Source organism: Rhinatrema bivittatum, chromosome 3, assembly GCF_901001135.1.
Source record: "Rhinatrema bivittatum chromosome 3, aRhiBiv1.1, whole genome shotgun sequence".
NCBI classification, from domain to species: domain Eukaryota; kingdom Metazoa; phylum Chordata; class Amphibia; order Gymnophiona; family Rhinatrematidae; genus Rhinatrema; species Rhinatrema bivittatum.
In genome coordinates this window covers 530,354,400-530,377,982 of record NC_042617.1, presented here as the reverse complement: position 1 = coordinate 530,377,982, position 23,583 = coordinate 530,354,400, and the positions used below count along the sequence as shown (strand labels likewise).

At 43.9% G+C, this 23,583-nt stretch overlaps 1 protein-coding gene across 4 annotated transcripts in view; it reads right to left on the bottom strand.

Moving 5' to 3' along the window:
- The window catches only part of TMEM214 (transmembrane protein 214), a 239,828-nt gene that overhangs the window by 163,104 nt on the left and 53,141 nt on the right, over nucleotides 1–23,583 (bottom strand). For all 4 annotated transcript variants that reach the window (XM_029596290.1, XM_029596291.1, XM_029596293.1 and 1 more), the window contains 2 exons: nucleotides 14,465–14,599; nucleotides 4,949–5,031 (listed from right to left, as the gene is read on the bottom strand). In XM_029596290.1, the coding sequence (XP_029452150.1) occupies nucleotides 4,949–5,031; nucleotides 14,465–14,599 (218 nt within the window). The remainder of the gene's footprint in view (nucleotides 1–4,948; nucleotides 5,032–14,464; nucleotides 14,600–23,583) is intronic.

Below are 23,583 nucleotides of genomic sequence, written 5' to 3'. Positions count from 1 at the left end.
TATAGACATTCTAATTTGTGAGCACTAGGTCCAGGATTACACCATCCCTTGTGGGATTCATTACCATTTGTTTGAGCATAGCCTCTTGGAGGGCATCCACTAACTCTCTACTTCTTATAGATTCCACAGAAGGGATACTCCAGTCTACATCCAGCTGATTAAGATCTCCAATGAGCAACACTACTCCCTTTTTTGTTTGTTGTCTTCGATCAGATTTCTGTCCAGATCTTCTGTCTGAATTGGAGGTCTATAGACCACACTGATGTAAATGGAAGCACTATCATCTTTTTTTTTAGGCTAACCCTAATAATGCTTATTCCCTACCCCATGTCCCTTGCATTTCAATTGGTTGGATATTGCTTCTGACAAAGCACTACTCCTCCTTTCCTGTCCTCTGCCCTTCCTTAATAAGATATAGCCAGGGATGGCTATATTCCAGTCATGTGACTGTAAACTATGTTTCTGTAACAGCAAGTGTCCAGATCCACTTCCATCATTAGAGCTTACAGGTCTGGGATTTTATTGCCCAGACTACGAGCATTTGTGCTCATAGCTTTCCAGCTTCTCTTCTTCAGGTTACTGCTCTTCTTGGACTTCTTTTGTGCCTTATTATCCCCTTCACCCATTTCTTCGATAGTCAATAATATATTGAAAACGTTGGCTCAGTGTGCTGAGCCAACAAGCAAACAATGTTAGGAATTATTAGGAAGGGAATGGTGAATAAAAACAGAGACTGTCATAATGCTTCTGTTTAGCTCCATGGTGAGAATGTACTTTTGAAAAAGATATAGTTGCACTGGAAAAAGTAGAGAAGGGCAACCAAAAAAATAAAGAGGAATAGCTCCCGTATGAGGAAAAGCTAAAGAGGTTAAGGCTATTCAGCATGGAGAAGAGACAGCTGAGGGGGGAATATAATAGTGGTCTATAAAATCATTAAAGTATTAGAATGGGTAAATGTGAACTGGTTATTTACTCTTTCAGATAATAGAAGGACTAGAAGGTACTCCATGATGTTAATAAATAGCACATTTAGAACAAATCTGAGAAAATTCTCACTAAACCACAATTAAGTTCTGGAATTTGTTGCCAGAAGATATGGTTAGAGACGGTATCTGGGTTTAAAAAAAAAAAAAAAAGTTATACAAATTCCTGGAGAAGGCCATAAAATGCTATTAATCAAGATGACTTAGGGAATAGCCATTGCTATTACTGACATTAGTAGCATGGGATCTATTTAATTTTTGGGTACTTGCCAGGTACTTGTAACCTGGATTGGCCACTTTTGGAAACAGGATGCTGGGGCTTGATGGGCCCTCGGTCTGAACCAGCATAGCAACTTCTTCTGTTCCCCAAACCTTGAGTATTGTGTGTCGTGCTGGTCACCCCATCTCGAAAGAAAAAGACAGAAAAGGTATAGAGGACGGCAACAAAAATGATAAAAGGAATGGAAAAACTCCCTTATGAAAAAAAGCAAAATTGCTTACCTTGTAATAGGTGTTATCCCAGGACAGCAGAATGTAGTCCTCACATATGGGTGACATCATTGATGGAGCCCTATTGCGGAAAACTGTTAAAGTTTCTAGAAACTTTTGACTGGCCCTGTGAGGCCACTGAGCATGCCCAGCATGCCATGATATTCTCTGCCACAGGGGTCTCGCTTCAGTCTCGTATGTAGCAATAAGCTTTAGCAAAAAATATATAAAACGTATTGGACCCAACTCCGCGGGGTGGCGGGTGGGTTTCGTGAGGACTACATCCTGCTGTCCTGGGATAACACCTATTACAAGGTAAGCAATTCTGCTTTATCCCAGGACAAGCAGGATGCTAGTCCTCACATATGGGTGATTAGCAAGCTAGAGGCTGAGTCATTTTGTAGTGAAGCAACACTGAAGTATTGTTGGTGAAAATGAGACAGCCGAAGATCATAGCAAGTTGGATGTAGAAGGAGTTGGGATTAAACTGGAAACAAGTTCTTTAAGAGAGATTGTCCATATGCTGAATCTTGTCGTCCCTGTTTGTCCAAACAGTAATGAGCTGCAAAGGTGTGAAGAGAACTCCATGTTGCTGCTTTACATATGTCAAGAATTGGCACTGAACAATAGTGTGCTACTGAGGTTGACATTGCTCTTACGGAATGTGCCTTTACTCGCCCTTGGAGAGGAAGGCCTGCTACCCAGTTGGATAGAGTATGTTTACCCACTGCTTTACCCAGTTTGTGAGTGGATTTCCTGTGGACTGCAGTGTGGTCTAAGTAAAATGCTTGCGCACGTTTATAGTCCAAGGTATGTAAGGCTCGTTCTCCTTGGTGAGAATGAGGCCTTGGAAAGAATGTGGGTAAAACTATGGATTGGTGCAAGTGTAATTCCAAAACTACTTTGGGAAGGAATTTTGGATGTGTACGGAGAACCACTCTGTCATGTGGTAATTTTGTATAGGGTGAGTACGTGACAAGTGCTTGTAACTCACTAACCCTTCTAGCTGATGTAATGGCTATGAGGAAGATAGTCTTCCATGTGAGAAGTTTATCATAGGAATTCATGGGTTCAAAAGGAGAACACATGAGTCTTGTTAAGACCAGAGTCAGGTGCCATTCTGTGACAGGTGGCCGAATTGGTTTAAGTTGAGTTAAACCTCTCATAAACCTGCTGACAAGATGTTGTATGGATATTGGTGCAGCTCCCATTTTGTTATGGTAAGCTGAGATTGCACTTAATGGTAACAGTCCTTGATGGTGGAGGAGATAAATTTCTGGAGGCTGAATTGGGAGTCAAGGGTTACACCTAGGTCTCTTACGTTTTGAGAGAAGTCTGGTGGGGGCTGGGGAGAGTTGGCAGAGATAGATAATGGGTTGGGGTGCGATGATCATGAGTTCCGTTTTGTTAGCGTTTAAGGCCAAGTTGAGTTGGGTGAGTAGGCTGTTGGAGGAGAGGGCGTTTTCCTATTTTTTTAAGGCGCTGGAGATGGAGTCAGTGATAGGTATAAGAATTTGCACGTCATCGGCGTAGATAAAGTGCGGGAGACCAAGGTTTGAGAGTAGGTGGCAGAGGGGAAGGAGATATATGTTAAAGAGTGTGGATGATATGGAGGAGACTTGGGGTGCTCCCCTTGTAAAGCTGATGGGGTTGGATTCATGGTTTTCAATTTTTACCTTGAAACGTCTGTCACTGATGTAAGATTTGAACCAGCGGAGGGGGGTCCCGGAGATGCCAATGTCAGATAGCCTATCGAGCAGTATAGAGTGATTAATGGAGTTGAAGGCAGCAGAGATGTCTAATAGTGCTAGAATGTATGTGTGACCTTTGTCAAGGCCTCTGATGACGTGGTCAGCAAGGGAGATCAGGAGTGTTTCGGTACTGAAGTGTTTCCGAAAGCCATGTTGTGATGGATAAAGGATCTGGTACTGGTCTAGGTAGTTTGATAGCTGTGTGTTAACAGTTTTTTCAAGAACTTTGGCAAGGAAGGGTAGGTTGGAGATGGGGTGGTAATTGGATAAGTCGGCTGGGTCCAAACCTCTTTTAAACTCTACTTCGCTAATAGACTTGACTACATCATCTAATAAAGTTCATAACTTGTATTGAACAAAACACACTTTTTATGATTTAAAATCTACTCATTGCTAGTTTCATTGAGCATCCCCCTGTTTTAATATAGTTTCAAAGTGTAAATATCCATCTCCTACTTACCCATTCCACCCAACTCATGATTTTAAAAACATCTATAATATCCACTCTCCGTCATCTCACTTCCAAACTGAAGAGCCCTAACCTGTTTAGCCTTTGTTGCCCTTCTCTGTATTTTATTCTAGTATTACTATGACTGAGATGGGGAGATCAGACATGCACGCAATACTCACGATATGGCTGCACCATGAATCGATAAGAGGTATTATGATATTCTGTTTTATTCTCCATTCCTCTATAAATAATCCCTAACATTCTACCTGCTTTTGACCACTGCCACACACTGAGTTGAGGATTTCAAAGTATTGTACTGCAAGGTCCTTTTCTTGGGTAGTAATTTCTAATACAGAACCCAGCAATGTTTAGTGTGAATTATTTTTCTCTATGTGCATCATTTGACACTTGTCCATATTAAAATTTCATCTACCATTTAGATACCCAATCTTAGTCTTGCAAAGTCCTTCTGCTGTTTTAATAACGTTGAATGATTTTGTGACATCTGCAAATTTGATCACCTCACTCATTGCTCCCTTGTTCATATAATTTATGAATTTGTTAAACAGCACAGATCCCTGAGATACTCCACTCTTTACTTTTTTCCATTTGGAAAAGTGACAATTTAGTCCTAACCTCAGTTTCTATTTTTTGAACCAGTTACAAATCCAAAAAATAGGACATCACCAAGCCCATGACTTTTTAATTTCCTAAGTCATCTCCTCTGAGGGAAGTTGGCAAATGCCTTCTGAAAATCTAAATATACATTAACTGGTTCACATTTATTCATGTTTTTTATACCTTCAAAAAAAATCTAATAGATTAATAAGGAACTTTCCTTTATTAAAATTGTGTTGACTCTTTCCCATTAAACCAGGTCTAACTATGTGGCCAGTAATTTTGTAAATGGTAGTAGCATTCCTGTTGGTCTTGTTTACACCCTCTCAGCAAAAACAGGACACCCAAAGCAAAACCTGCACTGAAGTACTATAGGAGTAATTTCCCATAGAAGCCAAAAACAAAACACAGACTTTACAGTTCTCCTTTAGGACTCTTTTCCCTTCAGCATCCCCAAGCTAATGATCCAAACCATGCTTTACCCTAGACAGTACCAGAATTTCCGTCCCCTTCTGGAGGCTGCAAGTGATCAGAGGTACAGAGAAACTAGGCTCAAAACACAAAACTGGATTTCCAGTGATCTGGATCTTTGACCTCTGAATGCTGAAATGTAACAGTAGCAGAGATTAAAAAAAAAATTTACTTATGTCACTCACGTTGCTCATATTCATGGTTGCAATTTTCGGTCTTTCGAGTAACATTGCCTGTATACATATTCTATATCCATGCAAAGATTCTCCTGCAATATGAATAGAAAATATTTACTTCAGTTAAATAAAAGTTATATATTATAGTGAAATTTATATTTACTGTAATTTCCTTTCCTTTAGTTCTACCAGACCAACAGGTTATCCTCTGCCAGCAAATGAGTCAGAGAAAAACACCATATAGACTGAACTCCCTATAAAGGGCTGGAGCAGCAACACATTTAGACAGCATATCGCACCTAAGCTTCAAACAACCCCCAGTGGGGGCTTCCAAAGCAACTCCACAGCTCATAAAGGCATAACTTTTCCTATTATAGATTCCTTTCTTCTTTTCTTCATCTTAGAAAGAGAAAGTCAGCATCTCTCATCTTTGAGAATGTACTCTTGTCCACTGAGAGGCCAACTTACAAGGCAGGCCCTGGACTGGTCTGGTAAGACTAAAGGAAAGAAAATGTATAAGAATAAAATTTCAACTTCCTTAGAATCCCTACCAGACCAGTACAGACAAGTGGGACATACCTTATCTCTTTCACTGGGGGAGGAAATTGATGTAGTTCTCATGACCACCCCCCTTTTCTTGCTTGAACATTCAATCTGCAATGTTTACCAAATGAGTACATGGATCACCATGCTGCTACTCTGCAAATTTCCTCTGGAGATACTGTCCTATTCTCTGCCTACAAAGAGGCTTGCACACAGTGAGCATGTAACTCCTCTAGGGCGTTATCACTTTTGTAAATGTCCATTGAGGCAATTGCCTCCTTAATTCATCTTGCTGTAGTGGACTTGGAAGCTGTCTCACTCTTCTTGGGTATTGCAAAAAATCTGATAGACATCCAAGGAATGGAGAGAAAGTTCTCCTCCTCAAGTCTTCTTTCAAAAGATTAGAAAGGAAACAACCTGATTAAGATGAAATGAGATACCACTTTCAGAAGGAATGAGGGCACTTGTCTAACAGTCATTTTTTCCCTAGAAAAGACCAAATATGAATCCCTACAAGAAAGGGCCTGTAGCTTTTAGATTTTTTTTTTTTTACCGAACAAATCACCACCAGCGGCACACATTCAAAGCCACATCCTCAAGAGAAGCCTTCTTCACAGGTTCAAAAGGAGCCCCTGACAACCCCCTGAGAACTAAACTCAAATCCTACAATGGTATTACCCACCAGAAAGGCAGCTAAATGTGCGTAACCCCTCCAGGAAACTGTGATTCATCCAGGTGAACAAGCAAGGAAGATCCCTGAACTCTTCTCCTCTGAAATATACCATAGCCACCACATGCATCTTAAAAAGGTTAATGCTCAGTCTTTTCTCAAGGCCAACTTGCAAGAACAAGATTTCTGGAACTAATGCTCTCCTGGGATGTACTTCATCCTTTTGATACCAAATCTCAAAAGTTCTCCAAATCCTAAATTACAAAAGGAAGGTAGAAATCTTCCTGGCCTTCAACAGCATTACAATCAAGCTTGCCCTTTCAAGAACCATGCCGTGAGAACCACGCTGCGTTCTCCATCACGATAAAACCCTGATGCAGTAATCCTCTATCCAGAGATAGAAACAAAGGTCCCCCTGCCTTGAAAGGCATCATATTCACCATGACACCTCTACCAATCTGGGGCTACCAGGAAGACTAAATCTCGGTTGACTCTTTCTCTGAATTACTCTATCATGATGGATAAACAAAGGATGCCTTTGACTGGCCACTACTGCACTAGCATATCCATGCCCATGGACCCTCTCATATGTCATTTGCTGAACAAGAGTGAAGCCTTGGCATTCGTTTCAGTAACCAGATTCCACCATCAAATGTCCCCATTTCCAGAACAATCCATTAAAAAAAAAAAAAAAAAGTGCAGCATCCCCTAGCTGCCATTCTCCTGGATTTAGAAAATGCTTGCTCAGAAAATCTGCTTGAACATTGTCCAGACCCACCACATGAGCTGCCAAAATTGCCGAAAGACTACATCCCATCCATTAGCCAAACTGCCTCCTGGGCTACATGAGGTCTTCTAGTGCCCATTTGTTGAAATATGCCACTGCTGTGCAATCTGATATACTTCCTGCCTTCCCTCATAAAATACGTAGAAACTGTATGAGTGCCAGCCAGAATGCCCTGGTTTCCATCCAATTTATTGACCAACTCACCTCCATCTGGGACCACAGTCCCTGGGCTACCTGATCCATGTGATGTCTTCCCCAGCCTCACAGCTTGCATCTGTGGTGACAAAAATCCAGTTGGGAGTTTCCATCTCTACTCCCTTTAGCATTTTCTCCATGTCCAGCCACCATATCAAATTCATCTTTGCCAACCTTGTCAAAGATCGCTAGATCGCCAGTTTCCAATTATGGAGACCACTTCAACAAAAGTGCCCATTTGCAGAGGTTGCATGTGAGCCCAAGCACAAGAGACTATTGCCAGAGAGGCTACTATAGATTCCAGCACCTGAGGATACAATTACAATAGAGGGAATTCCTCTTTCAGAAGAAGTCTGATCTAAACATGCAATTTGGGCATATTTGATCTGAAAAATTCTTCTCTCTTAGGTGTTGAAAAATTCCCAAATATTCCAGATCTTGGGATGGGATCAACTGACTCTTAGAACATTCGTTATCCACTTCAAACACTGCAGCACCTACACTATTCTGTCAGAGACCAATCAGCTCTCTTGTTCCAACTTAGCTCTTATTAACCAGTTTTTAAGATAAAGGTTATTAACAGCCTTTTCTTACACAGAAAAGCTGCCACTACAACCATCACCAGACTAAACGGCACATGGCTACCTATTACAACAAACTTTAGGAACCTCTGATGTTCTTCTCTAACAAAAAGAATGAGAGGTCAGATATTCTCCCTAACTGCAAAAATAACAGACTGAAACACTTCCATACAGAACCATAACATCTTTAGAAACTTACTATCTTGAAGTACTGAATAGGTCCATCAATGTCATCCTTTGGCACCACAAAATAGATGGAATATCAACCTTAAATTTTCCCTCTTTCTGAAATAGGAATCACAGCTTCCATGAACATTAACCTTTTTAAAGTGCTTATAACCAACTTCCTGTTTTGCCACATAACAAGGGGACATAATAAATGGCATGTGAAAATCCTAATTAGATGTCTTGAGCTCAGCAATCTCAGATAATCCTGGTCCACTCCTGAAAGAATCAATGGAGATGCCCCCTCCCCACCTGCAGCACCTTGCAGTGAACCCCTTGAACTTCACTGGGAAGAATGAACATCCCTGAGGTACCACCAGCACCCTTGTTCTTTCCTCCTCTAAAGGTTCCTTGAAATGACTATCCCCTGAATCTCAGACTAAGGAAAGGCTTTTTTGGCTTACACTGAATCAACATCTAGGAGTAGACCCAAGCCTTATCCACTGGTAATCTCAGAAACTTCATATCCCCTAGATCATTTATTAGCTTCTCCAAGTCTTCACTGAACAATAAACCCTTAAAAGGAAGCTTAGAGAGCTGCACTATCAAAGCTGAATCTGTAGCCAACTGTTGGATCCAAAGGACTCTTCATCCCAAACATATGGTGACCTTGAACTTGGCTGAAGCTCTAAATAAATTACACAGTATATCTGCCACAAAGGCAACAGCAAACTCTAGCAGAGTTGGATCTCCCTCAAGTGAAGGTAACACCGCTTCCATTCTTAATGGCAGCTGCTAAATCCATAGCAGTGCTGCCGTGGTCACAAGACTACCACACGTGACCTCTTATAAAGTAGAAGCCTCAAAGGCTTGTTTCAGCACCAAATTATGGTCAGTATTCTTAAGGGCTGTGCCACCTTTTACCAGAATAGTAGTCACTAGTGCATCTGCCTTAGGCAATTGAAAAATGTCGATGACCTGGGCAAAGCAAGGATAACAGTGACGAAAGTACTGATGGCATCGGCATAGGTATATATGGAAACGATATGGCATCGAGAAACCGAAAAAACATCGTTGGCATCGGAAAAAATGATGCCAGCATCGACGGAGTAGATGACCGCATCGATGGAAACGACGTCGACGGCACAGACATCGGCACAGGCGCAGTCAATGCCGCCAGCCCAGGCGCCGCCAACACCTCTTATTAACAGAAGGAGAAGGGTGACTTTACAGTGTCACCTTCCCCCCCCCCCCCACCTCCTATCAAATCCCAGTGTCATGCTTTGAGTTCTGGAGGGGTGCAGAGAGAGTGATTGGGCAGGGGAAGGGACTGAACCTATTGGAGATCATGAAGGAGAGAGGGACAAAGTGAAAAAGGGATGGGAGAAGGGAAGGAGAAAGTGAACTGGGAATTGCAAGGGGAGGGAGGGACACGAACTGAAGATGGATTGAACAAATTGGGGGGAAGGGAGGAACAGAGTAAACTGGCGACAGTGGCAGCAAAGACTGAAATGGAAACAGAGGACAGGGAACTGGGAATTGTGGAGGAAAGGGAATAAATCAAAGTTTGTGAGGGGTTTGTGGGGCAGGGATGGGAATGAGCCAGAGTTTTATGAAAGGGAAGGAACCAGGATGAAAAAGGGGATCAGGTGGGGGAGGAAATGAAGAGGATCAAAAGGACTTTGGAAGGGGAATAAAGAGGGGATGGAGGTACGATTGGGGGGGGGGGGCTGTGACTTCCTTCCTTTCACCCCTAATCCTGGTTCTCCCTCTTCATCCCATCCTTTTCTATTCCTATTCCCAATACTCTCTTGCTTCCCACCTTCCCATCCCAATCTTGACTCCTATTCTTTCCCTCAATTCCTTTCCTTATACTCCTTGAATCCCAATCTTTTCCTCCCTCCATCCCTTATCTCTCTACCCACCACCTAAAATTCCTTCTTCATATCCCTCCTCTGCAGTCTCCTCTCTTCCCATTGTCAGATCCCTTCCCCTCCTTTCTCCCAGCCCCAATCTCTAAAATTCCTTTTTCCTCAAATAAAGAAAAAAAATTAACTGGACACAAATGTCAGAAAACAGCTAATTTTACAAAGTTAAAAAGTACATTATTTAAATTGCAAATATATGCAAAATGATGCAAATCTGCCAAATCTTGCCAAAGATTCTTGAAAATTCTACCGCGGGAAATCAGGGGCTCTGACTACAGAGAAATCTTCCTCATCGGGGGCGGGGAAGGTGGTACTCCCACTCCTCTAATTCTCCTTTGGAGTCATGCTCCCTCAGGAAATTAAGATCCAAAAGAACCATCAGCGTTGGAGGACATTTCATCACCCCATCCTCCACTTCAATTTCTCACCCTCTTCCATCCTCTCTCCCCAGAACCAGCACCCAGGTCGGCAGGAATCAAGAGTAGAAGTTCCTGGAGCTCTGTCTCAAACATGTCTGGTGCAAGCACTTGAAAAATTGATCTGAAATTGAAGCCCTAGCAGAAGAGGAAAGTCCAAGAGAAAGAAGCAGTGGCCCTGTAAAAACAGTAGTAAATGAGGCTCCAGAGGAATTTTACCGCAGCCTCCTATCCTGTGAGATCCAAACAAGATGACCCCAGGTCTGCGTTTCTTGGCTGCAGCTCCTGCCATGACAGCAAACACCGTGGTGGAAACAGGCTGGACTGCCCCCACTGTTGCAGGGTCCCCTCCCCTGGTTCCAGGACAGCCAATTATATCTGCAATCCTGTTCTCTTCCTCCTTCAGCTACCTACAAGCACACAGATCCTCCCTTCACCATCTGCCACCACAAACCACAGGCAGAACACAGCGTAATCTTTTTCCCACACTCCAAAGGAGCAGCCACAATCAGTATCTCACTGCCATAAACAGCCCCAATCGGAAGAAAAATGAAAATTCCTGTCATTCTCAAAGCCACTCCTGCTCAAAATCTTCAGTTGATCTCCTGTCTTTCTTTTTTTTTAGTCCATCCCCTCCCATTTTTTTTAATTTTTTTTAATTTTTGCACAAAGAAAAAAAGGCAATTTAAAAAATAAAGGGCAATTTTTTTTTTTTATTTTTTTTTTAAAGAGACAGAGAACAAACAGGAGTGGGTGAAGGAGAAGATGAGAAGAAATTAACGATATTAACAGTTAAACCCTATTCCAGGAACTGGAAGCCTCCAGTCCAGGTCCAGTGTGATGTTCAACTGAAGTAGGGAGTACACAATTTTCACCTCAAGAGTTGCTCATCCAAGACAAATATATTACTTCTTCACCCAGCCTAACCAGACCTCAGCTGACAGCACGGAACCCTCTCCTACCATCTGCTGGAAACAGAATACTGGCAGGCTGAGGTCAGTACAACAGCCTATAAGGAGCGACGCCAGAAAACCTGTAATTTGTCTACTTGCTGTTTAGTGAACATAACAGGACTGATCTGGCTGGCTGAAGAGGAGAGAAATTTTAAATAAATAAAATCAAATATTCAAAAGAGCTTAAGTGTAGTCTTCTACTACTAATGATTAAGAACATAAGAAACTGCCATGCTGGGTCAGACCAAGGGTCCATCAAGCCCAGCATTCTGTTCCAACAGAAGCCAAACCAGGCCACAAGAACCTGACAATTATCCAAACACTAAGTAGATCCCATGCTACTGATGCAATTAATAGCAGTGGCTATTCCCTAAGTAAACTTGATTAATAGCCGTTAATGGACTTCTCCTCCAAGAACTTATCCAAACCTTTTGTGAACCCAGCTACACTACCTGCACTAACCACATCCTCTGGCAACAAATTCCAGAGCTTTGTGCGTTGAGTGAAAAAGAATTTTCTCCGATTAGTCTTAAATGTGCTACTTGCTAACTTCATGGAATGCCCCCTAGTCCTATTATTCGAAAGTGTAAATAACCCGAGTCACATCTACTCGTTCAAGACCTCTCATGATTATTTCTATAGACATATGCAGCATTGTACTACTAGACTAATGCAGCACTGTACAAATACAAGGCAGTCTCTGCTGCACAGAGCTTACAATCTTGTCAAAATAAACATAAGACACAGTCCTAATAGACCTAATAAATATCTTTGATTGGGTGACAGATCAAGGAAGAGCGCTAGACATAGTGGACTTTGGATATCAGAGCCTTTAACAATATTCTGCACAGAAGACTTATAAATTGTGCGCCCTTGGTATGGATCCTAGAGTGACTGACTCTACGATCCATACCAAGTGGAAGGCGACAAATGATAATGGGAAATGGAGTTTTCTCTGAGGGGATTGTTACTAGCGGTGTGCCTCAGGAATCTGTCTTTGGACTGGTCCTTTTCAACATTATCTGTGAGTGACAAAGAAAGTAGGGAAAGGTGTGTCTTTTTGACAAAAATCTGTAACAGGATGAACAGCCAGGAAAGAGTGGAAAACACGAGGAGGAATTCAGCAAAGCTCGAGGAATGGTCTAAGGTCTGGCAGCTAAGATTTAATACTAAAAAATGCAGAGAAATGCATTTAGGATGCAAAAACCCAAAGGGAAAGATACAGTATTGAAGGTAAAATTCTCCTAAGCACAAAGGGCGAGCGGCATCTGGGTAATTGTATCTCATGATTTTAAGATGGTCAAGCAGGTGGATAAAGCAACGGTAAAAGCCAGAAAGCTGCTTGGCTGCATAGGGAGAGGAATGGTCAGCAGAAAAAGGGAGGTGTTATTGGCCCTGTAGGGGTCCTTGGTGAGGCTCCACTTGGAATATTGTGTTCGATTCTGGAGACCATACTTTCAAAAGGATATAAACAGGATAGAGTTGGTCAGAGGGTGGCTATTAAAATGGTCAGTGGCTTCGTTCTAAAGCATATGGGGATAGACAAAGATCTAAACATGTACTCCCTAGAGGAAAGGCAAGATAGGGGAGATATGAGAGAGACATTCAAATATCTCAAAGGTTTCCATACACAGGAGATGAGCTTTCTTCAATGGAAAGAAGGATCTAGAACAAGGGGTCATGAGTTGAGGTTGAAAGGGAGTAGACTCAGGAGTAAGCTAAGGAAATATTTCTTTACGGAAAGAGTGGTAGATGTAGTGGAGACAAACAATTCAAGAAAGCATGAGATAATTACAGGAGATCTGTAAGGAAGCAATGAGAATTCTAATGCTAAATTAATTGGACGGATGGGCAGACTGGATGGGCCATATGGTCTTTCTGCAGTCATGTTTCTATGCTTCTAAAATGATTTCTGTACATAAAATCCTGTTTTATGCATGCAAGTGACTTTTAAAAATCAATAAGGGGGCAAGGCTCATGAAAAGTATAAGCAAAACCCAGTTTTGTGAATACTTTTACAAGCACTGAGGAAAGGTGCTCCACAGAATGGAGTTGCAACTTGCATGTATACTTTTTAATTAAAAAAAAAACTACATTTGTTTGATCAGAGTGTGAGCTCTACTGAACAGGAGTTTCTCATGTGCTTTTGTACAGTGCTGCATATGTCTAGTAATGCTGTGGTAGTGATAGTGGTGGTAAGTTACCCAGTACAATTTATGTTCAAGGTAATTTGTGCATGTACCCAGTACAATTACCCAATGATTTTCAAAGTAAATTTACGCATGCAAGTTCGCTTTGAAAATACTCTGTCTATGTGCACAAAGTATATGCAGACTTTACAACTATGGAAGCTATTATATGCAGACTTTACCACTATGGAAGCCATTATAAAACTATCTTCTATAATGTTATGCAGTTCTTCAAACGAGATTTTGTTCCTCTACTTATTTTCTTCCACTCTACATTGCCCATACTTTTGCAGTCAATGAAAGCAAACAGTTGATTTTTGGATCTTGAGGAGAGTAAGACTATCCAGGTATATTTCTACTTTTGGATCAGGTCTGTCAATCAGTATCTTCAAACACAGAAATCCTGTTCCTTTGGAGTGACTGGGAAGGGCTGGAATCTGGCACCATGAGACTTCATTTGCAAATACTTAAGAATTTTTCTCCTATTTCATATCGTTTCCCCACTTGCTTTAAAATCCAGCCACAGTCCTTGGCCGATGACCACATACCAGGGCTCCTTCCAAAACCATGTAATCATGTCCTAAATATTTCTACTAGGGTTATTGCACAATAACAATGACTTCCTCTATTCCAAGGGCTGTGAATACTACTTGCTGCTGCAGCATTCCCAGCTCTGCAACTCAGGGTACATAAGATCTGAGCTGGAAATGAAACCCAGATTCCTCCACATGGCAGTTCATAGCACTACCAATGAGCCACCAGGCTGACCTAAGAAAGAAATGAGGAAAACCAAACACAAATTGCCTCCTCTGCTATAAGCAGATATACAACTCTTTGGTGGCAAAATCCATTACACAAATGTGACCTTTCAACTGCTGCTGTGTGACTGCCCTCTGACTTTCTGGTCATAATAGGACTCATTTAAAAAAAAATATTTTATAGAATGACATAATGAATAGACTCTGAAAACAGATATTGTGTGTTCACAGCCAAAAAAGCCATGCCTTTCTGCCTATGTTTTTTGTAATGAAAGCTATAGTACCCCATTCAAGCTGTTTAGCTGCCTTTCTGCTTAAGTGGGTCTTGCTTTAGTCTTACCAGAGGACTTGTCCAGCTCTTGCAGCATTATATAAATGCAGTGGTCAAAACAGTGCTCCAGCACATCTGCTGATTTCTCTAGCAAAGCCTTGATGATGACCTTCAGCTCTTTGCTTACAAGACTGTAGGGATAATCTGCAGCCAAAAGAAAGTTACAGTAACATGTTAAATTTGCACACTGAATTTTTGTAGTTTTGATCTCCATTTAATTAATATAAGGTTATTACTACAATATTCAGCTCTATGTAAAAATAAAATTGCACAACCCCCCACCCACCCCCAATGTGTGTACTCAAAACTCAGGATCCTACAAGGATAAACAAACCACTTCTTGACTCAAGCACCCTAAGGGCCCAGAGTAAGGACCCAAATATACTCAGAGCAGTGCTTTTACAGCAGCAATACTAGCTAGCTTTTTAAAAATACCAGCTTTTGTTCTTACATCTAGGTCCATTTTTTTGTCCCAAAATATATTTTATATTTTCATAAAAATATTGTGAAAGGATGCACATTACCATCACATTTGTCAATCAGGTGTTATTACCCGCATAGGTAACCTTTATAATTTTTATCTAGAAGAATCCCACCCAAGTTAATATCCCAGAACTAAACAAAAATGTTCCTCCATTCTTTCTGAAGACAAAGATTGTATTGTTTTTAACCTTTTCTCCTCTTTCAAGAATACTATAAAAGGTAGTCACTTGTTTTTCTTTTTAGCAATAAAAGGACTTAGACAACACCACATTAAGAGACTCTACAGTAGTAATAAAGGTTAACCACACTAAATACAAATTATTATACGTGAGCACTATGGAATGCAAAGTTTCTAACTGAAACAGGTATTTTCTTAAGTCAACAGGTAACAAGTGGACCATATAACCACATGCAGCACTTCACATATCTCTTCCAGAGCTTTCTGGAAAGGCCTAATGTCTCAACTGCTAATGTGCAGTAGTTCCCAATCTGTCGTAGCTACACTACTTCCCCTCCGTTCAGGTAAAAGCTTTGACTGAGAGCTACAACTCCAAAAGGGAAGGTGGGAGGTTTTGTGAGACTGGTAAACTGCTCTCTTTAAAGAACACCTGTTTCAGATAACCAGCTTTGCTGTCTCTGAAGTCACAAGTTCTCTAGCTAAAAACTGTCTTCAACAAAAGAAGAGAACACAGACTATCAACAGAAGGGAAAACATGTTTTTATTTGACAAAATCAAGTTTGTGTACAGATATAGAAATAGCAGGAGTAGTCTGGCCATATTGATTGGGTGGGACAGGTTCTATTCTATCAACTGCTGTGTGAGGAGGAACGCCACCTCCAGGCAGAGCTGCACCGATTACGATTTATTTGAACTGAAGGCTGAACTAAGGAGAAAAAATGCAAACTGTAACCAGATTTCACAATTTTGAGGACCTAGTGATCTCTGGTGATCTTGCGCCATTCCTCCAGATAGAGATAAATGCTCATCCCTACTGGAGGCGATAACTGCTGGGTTTGGAGATCAAGCCAGAACTTGGTCCAGGTGTGGGCTGGACCTGCTGTGCTGCTTTTGGTTGATGCCTCTCATGCTATCAGTTTTGAGCTAAAAGTTGTTGTCCCTGCAAAAACAGAGGCAGAAGTCAGTACTGTTGGAATTGCCAGAAGGGGAATCTCTGAAAGTATAACCACTTAAAAGCATAGTAGAGCCATCTTGAAGTGGTCTGCTGTTCCAAGTTGTTTGAGACTGGACTGCTAATGTTGCTCCTTGATTTGAGTAACTTTTCCCCTTAGTTTGTCTCTGAAAAGATGATCTCTCAGGCAGAGAATGTCCACTAGCTTATGAACTAGTCACACAAGCTGCTGGCCCTGAATCACACCATCTGGTGTGCTCCAATGAGGCTGAGGAGTCAACTGTTGGGTCAAATGCATCATATACTGAACAAATAAGATGAGGTCCTCAGTGGCTGAGGGTATACAAAACAGTTATCCATTGAAGGAAAGAACAGCTTTAATTTTTGAATGCAATCAAGTAAGTATTGCACCATACAAAAGTGGTGAGCAGAAATGCGTGTATTAAACGTGGAGCTCGAATATATTTTTACAAATTTATCCAGGAACCTGGGGTCTTTTCCTGATGGAATGCTTGTTTTCTTTGTCTTTTTTAGTACTAACTACACCACAACTGATTGATGAGGCAGTGGCACAACTCCAAAACCCAGAGTTTACTTAGGTCCAATTTTCTGATTACTAGGATATAGGAAATAAGATTCTCCCATATTTTCATTTGTAATTCTTGCAGGATAGCATGATGTGGGATGGCTAAAGACTTCTGTATCAGTATCCTTGTCCTTATGGATGTCAACTCCAAGCACCTTATCCAACTTATCCAGAAGTCTGGAACAAGAGAGGTCCTTGGGTGGAGACACGTGTTCCAGAAGCTCAGAGGGGGTGGTGGTGGAAGGGATTCTTGTCAAACCATCCTTAGATACTAGAGGACAGGGAACACTGAATCAGGATCCTAATGATAAAGTAGGCAACTTGAAGGGGTATATTCCTGGTGAGTATCCACCAACTGGATGGACTCTGCTGCAAGTGAGCACCAGAGGCTCGAACCACTTCATAGGGGTTCTGATGGAATATTTGTCAGGAGAGTTAACTGGGATTCCTCCTTGTGGGAGGTGAAGATGAAAAGCATCTGCCTTATCTTTAGCCACAAGAGCAGTAAAAAAAAAAAAAAAAAGTTTTCAACAGCTCCACTACTTGGTCTAAAGGTCAATGTGCCTTCTGGCCAGACAGACATGGAACTTCCTCTTCAGAGACCCGAATGGAATCCTCTTGTATATCCTCTGGACTTTATAAAATGTGTCCTGGGGATGGCTAGAAATTAAGGACACCATGGAGCAAATGGGATCTGAAGTGTGCAGACTAAAGCCTTGTTCCAGTACCCTTGACGGGGACAATGCTCTAGAAATTGGTGGAGTTATATGAAAAATATTGCTTTCTGACCCTGAAAATCTTTCTGGATGCATCAAAGGTATTAGTGATTTTGTGAAGAGCTGCATTGGGAGCACTGAAGCCCGGTTGTGTTGACAAAACAGAAGCCTGTTGTGAAGAACGATACATTGAAGGAGGGAGTATCAATGGAGCCAAGGCTCGACGTGTCAAGTGTTCCTTGGCCAGTTATGTTGCTGGTGCCCAATGCACTGATGAATGGTGTCTCCGCTGCAACAGTACTGAGACTCAGTGCTTTTATGGCACTGGTTGCATCATTGGCTCCAAAAAGTAGCACATCATGATGCTAGGCCCCAAGCTAAGTGTTGACTATGAAGGGCTCAATGGAGGTTTGTGAATATTGTTTTTGCTTGCTTGATCCCAAAGTGAAGGGGGCCCTTCAGCCTGCTACAGTGATGGGAAAAGGCTTTGTCGAGGAATTCTTGCTCAACTCGGCATCTGGGAAGTAAGTCGAGTCGCTACTTCAGGGGGGAACCACCAGTTATGGCTCTTCTAGGACTTACGTAGCTCCTCCGTCTTCTAGGCCCTGGTCTTTTGGGAGCACAGAGACATCTGGCCACATTGGTAGCAGTTGGTGTGGTTGTGGTTTGGTCTGGGCACCGGTAACAGATATCATGCCCATCTGTAATGGACATTTTCCTGCAGCATACACAGTCTTTGAAGCCACTAATAGTGGTCTGCTTGGTGCTGGATATATTGTGAAGAAAAAACATTTTTTTTAAAATAGCACTGAAAACTGCTCTCTGGGGGCCTGCTGAGGCAGCATAGCAAATGAAAAAGCTTAAAAGAATGAAGATATCGAAGAAAATAAAGAAAGATAGGGTACAAGTTTGTGTTGAAGCTGAATAAAGAGGCAACACAAGCAGGAACTCACACATGCTCAGTAGAGCAAAAGCTCTACGAACTAAGGGGTGGATTTATCAAAATGCGGTAAGTACCGCATGCGATAGCAAAAGGGGCGTGTTTTATGCTAATATAGCATTTATCACAATTTGCGCTAATTACCTGTGCGAAGAGCTAAGTTAGTGCAAATTGCGATACCATTTCAGATTCTGCGATAAGTGCCAGAGCTGTTGTACTGAGAGAGAGAGAGACCATAATATCATGATAAGCCCTTAACGCATGCAAAAACGCCTTATCGCATTTTGAAAAATGACCCCCTAAGAGAGAAAGTTCCTTTGGCACTTTCAGATGACATCACCCAACATGTCAAGGCCAATTCAGCCCTATCGACAAAGAAATCCCTTTGGGTTTTTTTTTTTTGTTTTGTTTTTTTTGTTTTGTTTTTTTTAACATTCATAAATAAGGAAGGCAACCTGAAATACAATGGGGGCACTAGGGAAGATGAAATTGGGCTCTCTCAAAAAGGCCATGGAGAAAAAAATCTAAACCTGCTACTTTACCAAGAGGCTGTATCGAAGTTGTGATACATGTAAATGTGTGGGCTGAACTCAAGTTGCAACCTTGCAAACCTCCTCAATGAAGGTAGACCACAGGTGGGCAATAGAAGTCACAGTGGCCCTAACAATATGAGCTGTGACATGCCTTTAAATGGTCAGACCTAGCCAACTAAGACATAACAAGAGAGGATGTAATCAGCTATCCAATTCAAAATGGTATATTTTGTCACTACAATTCCAACCTTATTCGGGTCAAATAAAACAAAGCTCAGTAGACTTTATAAATTTATTTTTTGGTGCCCAAAACATGAGCAAGGAGCACAACTTATGCTTCTGTCTGTACAGGGAATAATTTTCAAAGCTATTTACATTCCTAAAACCCAGTTTTATGAGTGTAATGGAGAGATTACTTACCTGATAATCTCGTTTTCCTTAGTGTAGACAGATGGACTCATTACAAATGGGTATAGTGTGCTCGTGCTAGCAGTTGGAGACGGATCTGACGTCAGCACGTGGTACATATACCCCTGCAGGAAGTGCAGACGCTCAGTAATCTTCCTTGCAAAAGCTATATGGATATATGTGTGACTGACCGATTGATAAACCAAACATGATTAACCTGACCGATTGATAGTAGCTGGAGACCGCCAGTGTTCTCAACCGGAAGGCGTCGATACCCGGCAGGGTGGACGCCCTATGTGATAAAACATGGCTTACCTTGAAACGGTGAAACCCCATGTATATCGGCAGCCCGGCGGGATGATGAGTCCATCTGTCTACACTAAGGAAAACGAGATTATCAGGTAAGTAATCTCTCCATTTCCTAGTGTGTAGCAGATGGACTCATTACAAATGGGATGTACAAAAGCTACTCCTGGACTGGGTGGGAGGCTGCCCGAGGACCGTTTAGGATTACCCTTGCAAATGCTGTATCCTCCCTGGCCTGGACGTCCAGATGGTAGAATCTGGAGAAGGTATGGAGGGAGGACCACGTTGCCGCTTTACATTTCTCTGCAGGCGACAGCATCCTAGTTTCTGCCCAGGAGGCCGCTTGTGCTGTAGAGGTGGTAGTTTTCCCGCTTCTACGTAGGCCGCCTTGATAACTTCCTTGATCCAGCGAGCAATAGTCGCCTGGGAGGCCGCTTCTCCTTGCTTCTTCCCACTGTGAAGGACGAACAGGTGGTCCATCTTTCGTATTCCGACATTTCCAGGTATCTGGACAGCAGCCTGCCGATGTCGAGATGGCGCAGTATTCGACCTTCTTCTGACCTTCCATGGTTGGCAAGGATATGGTTTGGTTGAGGTGGAAGTGTGAGATAACCTTGGGTAAGAAGGAAGGTACCGTGCGAAGATGGATAGCCCCTGGGGTGATCCTGAGAAACGGATCGCGACAGGACAGCACTTGTAGCTCAGAGATGCGGCGTGCTGAGCATACAGCCAGCAAGAACACCATTTTCAAGGTTAACAAACAGAGGGACAGGCCTCGGATAGGTCTGAAGGCGGGTCCCACTAGGAATTCCAAGACTAGGTTGAGGTTCCACAGGGGCACTGGCCACTTCAGTGGCGGGCAAATGTGTTCGACTCCTTTCAGGAAACGTGAAACGTCTGGGTGTGTGGCAATGCTGTTGCAGTCACTCCTGGGGCCGTAGCAGGATAGCGCTGCCACCTGAACCTTCATTGAACTGAGGGACAGACCCTTCTGAAGTCCATCTTGCAGGAAATCCAGAATGATGGGGATTTTAGCGGCATGTGGATCGGTGCTGCGAGTTTCGCACCAGGCTTCAAATACTCTCCAGATCCTTATATAAGTTAGTGATGTGGAGAACTTGCGTGCTCTGAGGAGTGTATCTATTACCGGCCCAGAGTATCCCCTTTTCTTCAGACTAGCCCTCTCAATGGCCAGACCGTAAGAGAGAATTGAGCTGGATTCTCTTGGAGGATGGGACCTTGTTGCAGCAGGTCCCTGTGAGGGGGCAGGGGTAGAGGATCCCCTGCCAGTAGTCTTCTCATGTCTGCGTACCAGGATCTTCTTGGCCAGTCTGGGGCCACCAGAAGAACTAGACCTCTGTGCCGCTGAATCTTGTGTATAATGGCACCCAGCAGGGGCCATGGGGGAAAGGCATAAAGCAGGATCCCCAGAGGCCATGGCTGCACCAGGGCGTCGATCCCGTGGGATAGAGGGTCCCGCCTGCGACTGAAGTATCTGGGTACTTGAGCGTTGGACCTGTCTGCTAGTAGGTCCATGCCCGGAGTCCCCCACTGATCCACAATCATCTGGAAGGCCGTGGATGACAGCTGCCAGTCCCCTGGGTTTAGGCTTTCTCTGCTGAGGAAGTCTGCCGTGGTGCTGTCCTTCCCGGCGATGTGGACGGCGGAGATATCCTGGAGATTTGTTTCCGCCCAAGCCATCAGGGGGGCTATTTCTAAGGATACCTATTGGCTTCTGGTTCCGCCTTGCCGGTTGATGTATGCCACCATGGTGGCGTTGTCCGACATCACTCTGACTGCTCTGTTTCGAAGTCTGTGGGCAAATCGCAGGCAGGCTAACCTGATTGCCCGTGCCTCCAGTCGGTTGATATTCCACCCCGACTGTTCTCTGTTCCACCGCCCTTGGGCGGTTAGCTCTTCGCAGTGTGCTCCCCAACCACTCAGGCTGGCATCTGTAGTGAGCAGGGTCCAAGTTGGGGAGGACATCCTTGATCCCCGTCTCGTGTGGCCGGGCTGCAGCCACCACCGTAACTGATTCCGTACTCTGGCCGGTAGAGGTAGATGCACGGTGTAGTTCTGTAATTGTGGGCTCCACCAAGATAGGAGGGCGTGCTGTAACGGCCTCATATGAGCCCGTGCCCATGGTATCACTTCCAGAGTGGAGGCCATTAGGCCGAGGACCTGTAGGTAATCCCAAGCTGTGGGCCGGGTGGTGCTCAGCAGATTCTGCAACCGATTCAGGAGTTTTGATTTCCTCTTGGAGGTCAGGCTGATCTCGTCTTCCTGGGTGTCGAATCGGACTCCTAGGTATTCCAGTGACTGCGAAGGCTGTAGGGAACTCTTGTTTATGTTGACTACCCATCCTAGGCTTTCCAGAAGAGATATAACTCTGTTGGTTGCCTGGTGGCTCTCCTCCGGTGACTGCCCTGATCAGCCAATCGTCTAGGTAGGGATGGACTAGAATGCCTTCCTTCCTGAGCGATGCCGCCACCACTACTATTACCTTGGTAAAGGTGCACGGCGCGGTGGCTAACCCGAAGGGTAGAGCCCGGAACTGAAAGTGCTGATCCAGGACATTGAAGCATAAGTAACGCTGGTGATCCTGATGGATTGGGATATGCAAATAAGCCTCTGACAGATCCAGGGATGTGAGATACTCCCCTGGCTGTATTGCACTTCGGACTGACCGCAGAGTTTCCATGCGAAATCCTGGGACCCTTAAGTGCCGGTTGACTGACTTGAGGTCCAAGACTGGTCTGAAGGTGCCCCCTTTCTTGGGGACAATAAAATAAATGGAATAATGCCCAGAATTTATCTCCCATGCAGGCACTGGGATTATGGCTTTTAGGGACAGGAGCCTCCCCAAGGTAGCTTCCAGCGCCGCCCTCTTGAGGGGCGGACAAGGAGATTCCACAAACTTGTCCGGAGGGAGATGAAGGAAGTCCAGATAATACCCTTCCCGGACAATGGCGAGGACCCACTGGTCCACAGTAATCTCGACCCACCTGTGGTAGAATAGGGTTAGCCTGCCCCCTATGGCTTCTTCCCCCAGATGGGTCGGCTGATTCTCATTGTGGGGTGCGGCCGGGACCCGAGCCGGTTCCCCTTTTGTTGTGCCTGGTCCGAAAGGACTGGTTCCTGGTCTGAGAACGAGGTGCTTGGTAGCGAGCCCTGTAAGGGTTGAAGTGTTGAGAGCTTCTACCTCTGGATGGTCTAGGAAAAGGGCACTGGTTCCTCCTTGACTTGTCTTCTGGTAGACGGGTAATGGAGATGCGCCCCATTTATTAGCCATTTTCTCGAGGTCGCTGCCAAACAGGAGGGATTCCTTAAAGGGCATTCTTGTAAGGCGGGTCTTGGAGGAGGAGTCGGCCGACCAATTTCATAGCCAGAGGTGTCTTCTGGCTGCCACTGAGGACGACACTCCCTTGGCTGCCGTACGGACTAGGTCGGAGGCAGCGTCAGTGAGGAACGAGAGGGCCGATTCCATTTCTTTTTCCGGGGTGTTGTTCCTGGCTTGTGATAAGCAGGAGCACGTCACCACGGTGCAGCAGGTCGCAATACGTAGGGACATGGCTGCCACCTCAAAGGCTTGTTTCAGAATGGCGTCCATGTGCATCCTTGAGGGCCGCCCCTCCCTCCACCGGAATGGTGGTGCGCTTCACAATTGTGCTAACTATGGCGTCTACCGACGGGCACGCCAGCAGCTCCTTGGTTGCTGGGTCCAGGGGGTACATGCTAGACAAAGCCCGACCCCCTTTGAATGAAGCCTCCGATGCATTCCACTTCAGATCGATTAACTGCTGTGCTGCTTGTAGGAGGGGAAAATGGTGAGCCGTTGGACGCAGGCCCTCTAGCAGGGGGTTCATTCTAGGTTCCCCTGGGGTGCCTGGGCCCGGGATAGCCAGCTCTGACAGGCATTGAGAGACCAGGTCTAGAAGATCCTCCTTAAGAAAGAAGCGTCTCATAGTTCGATACGGCTCCATCCCCGGGGGAAGTTCTCCCTCCTCGGGGAGCTCGCCATCTTCC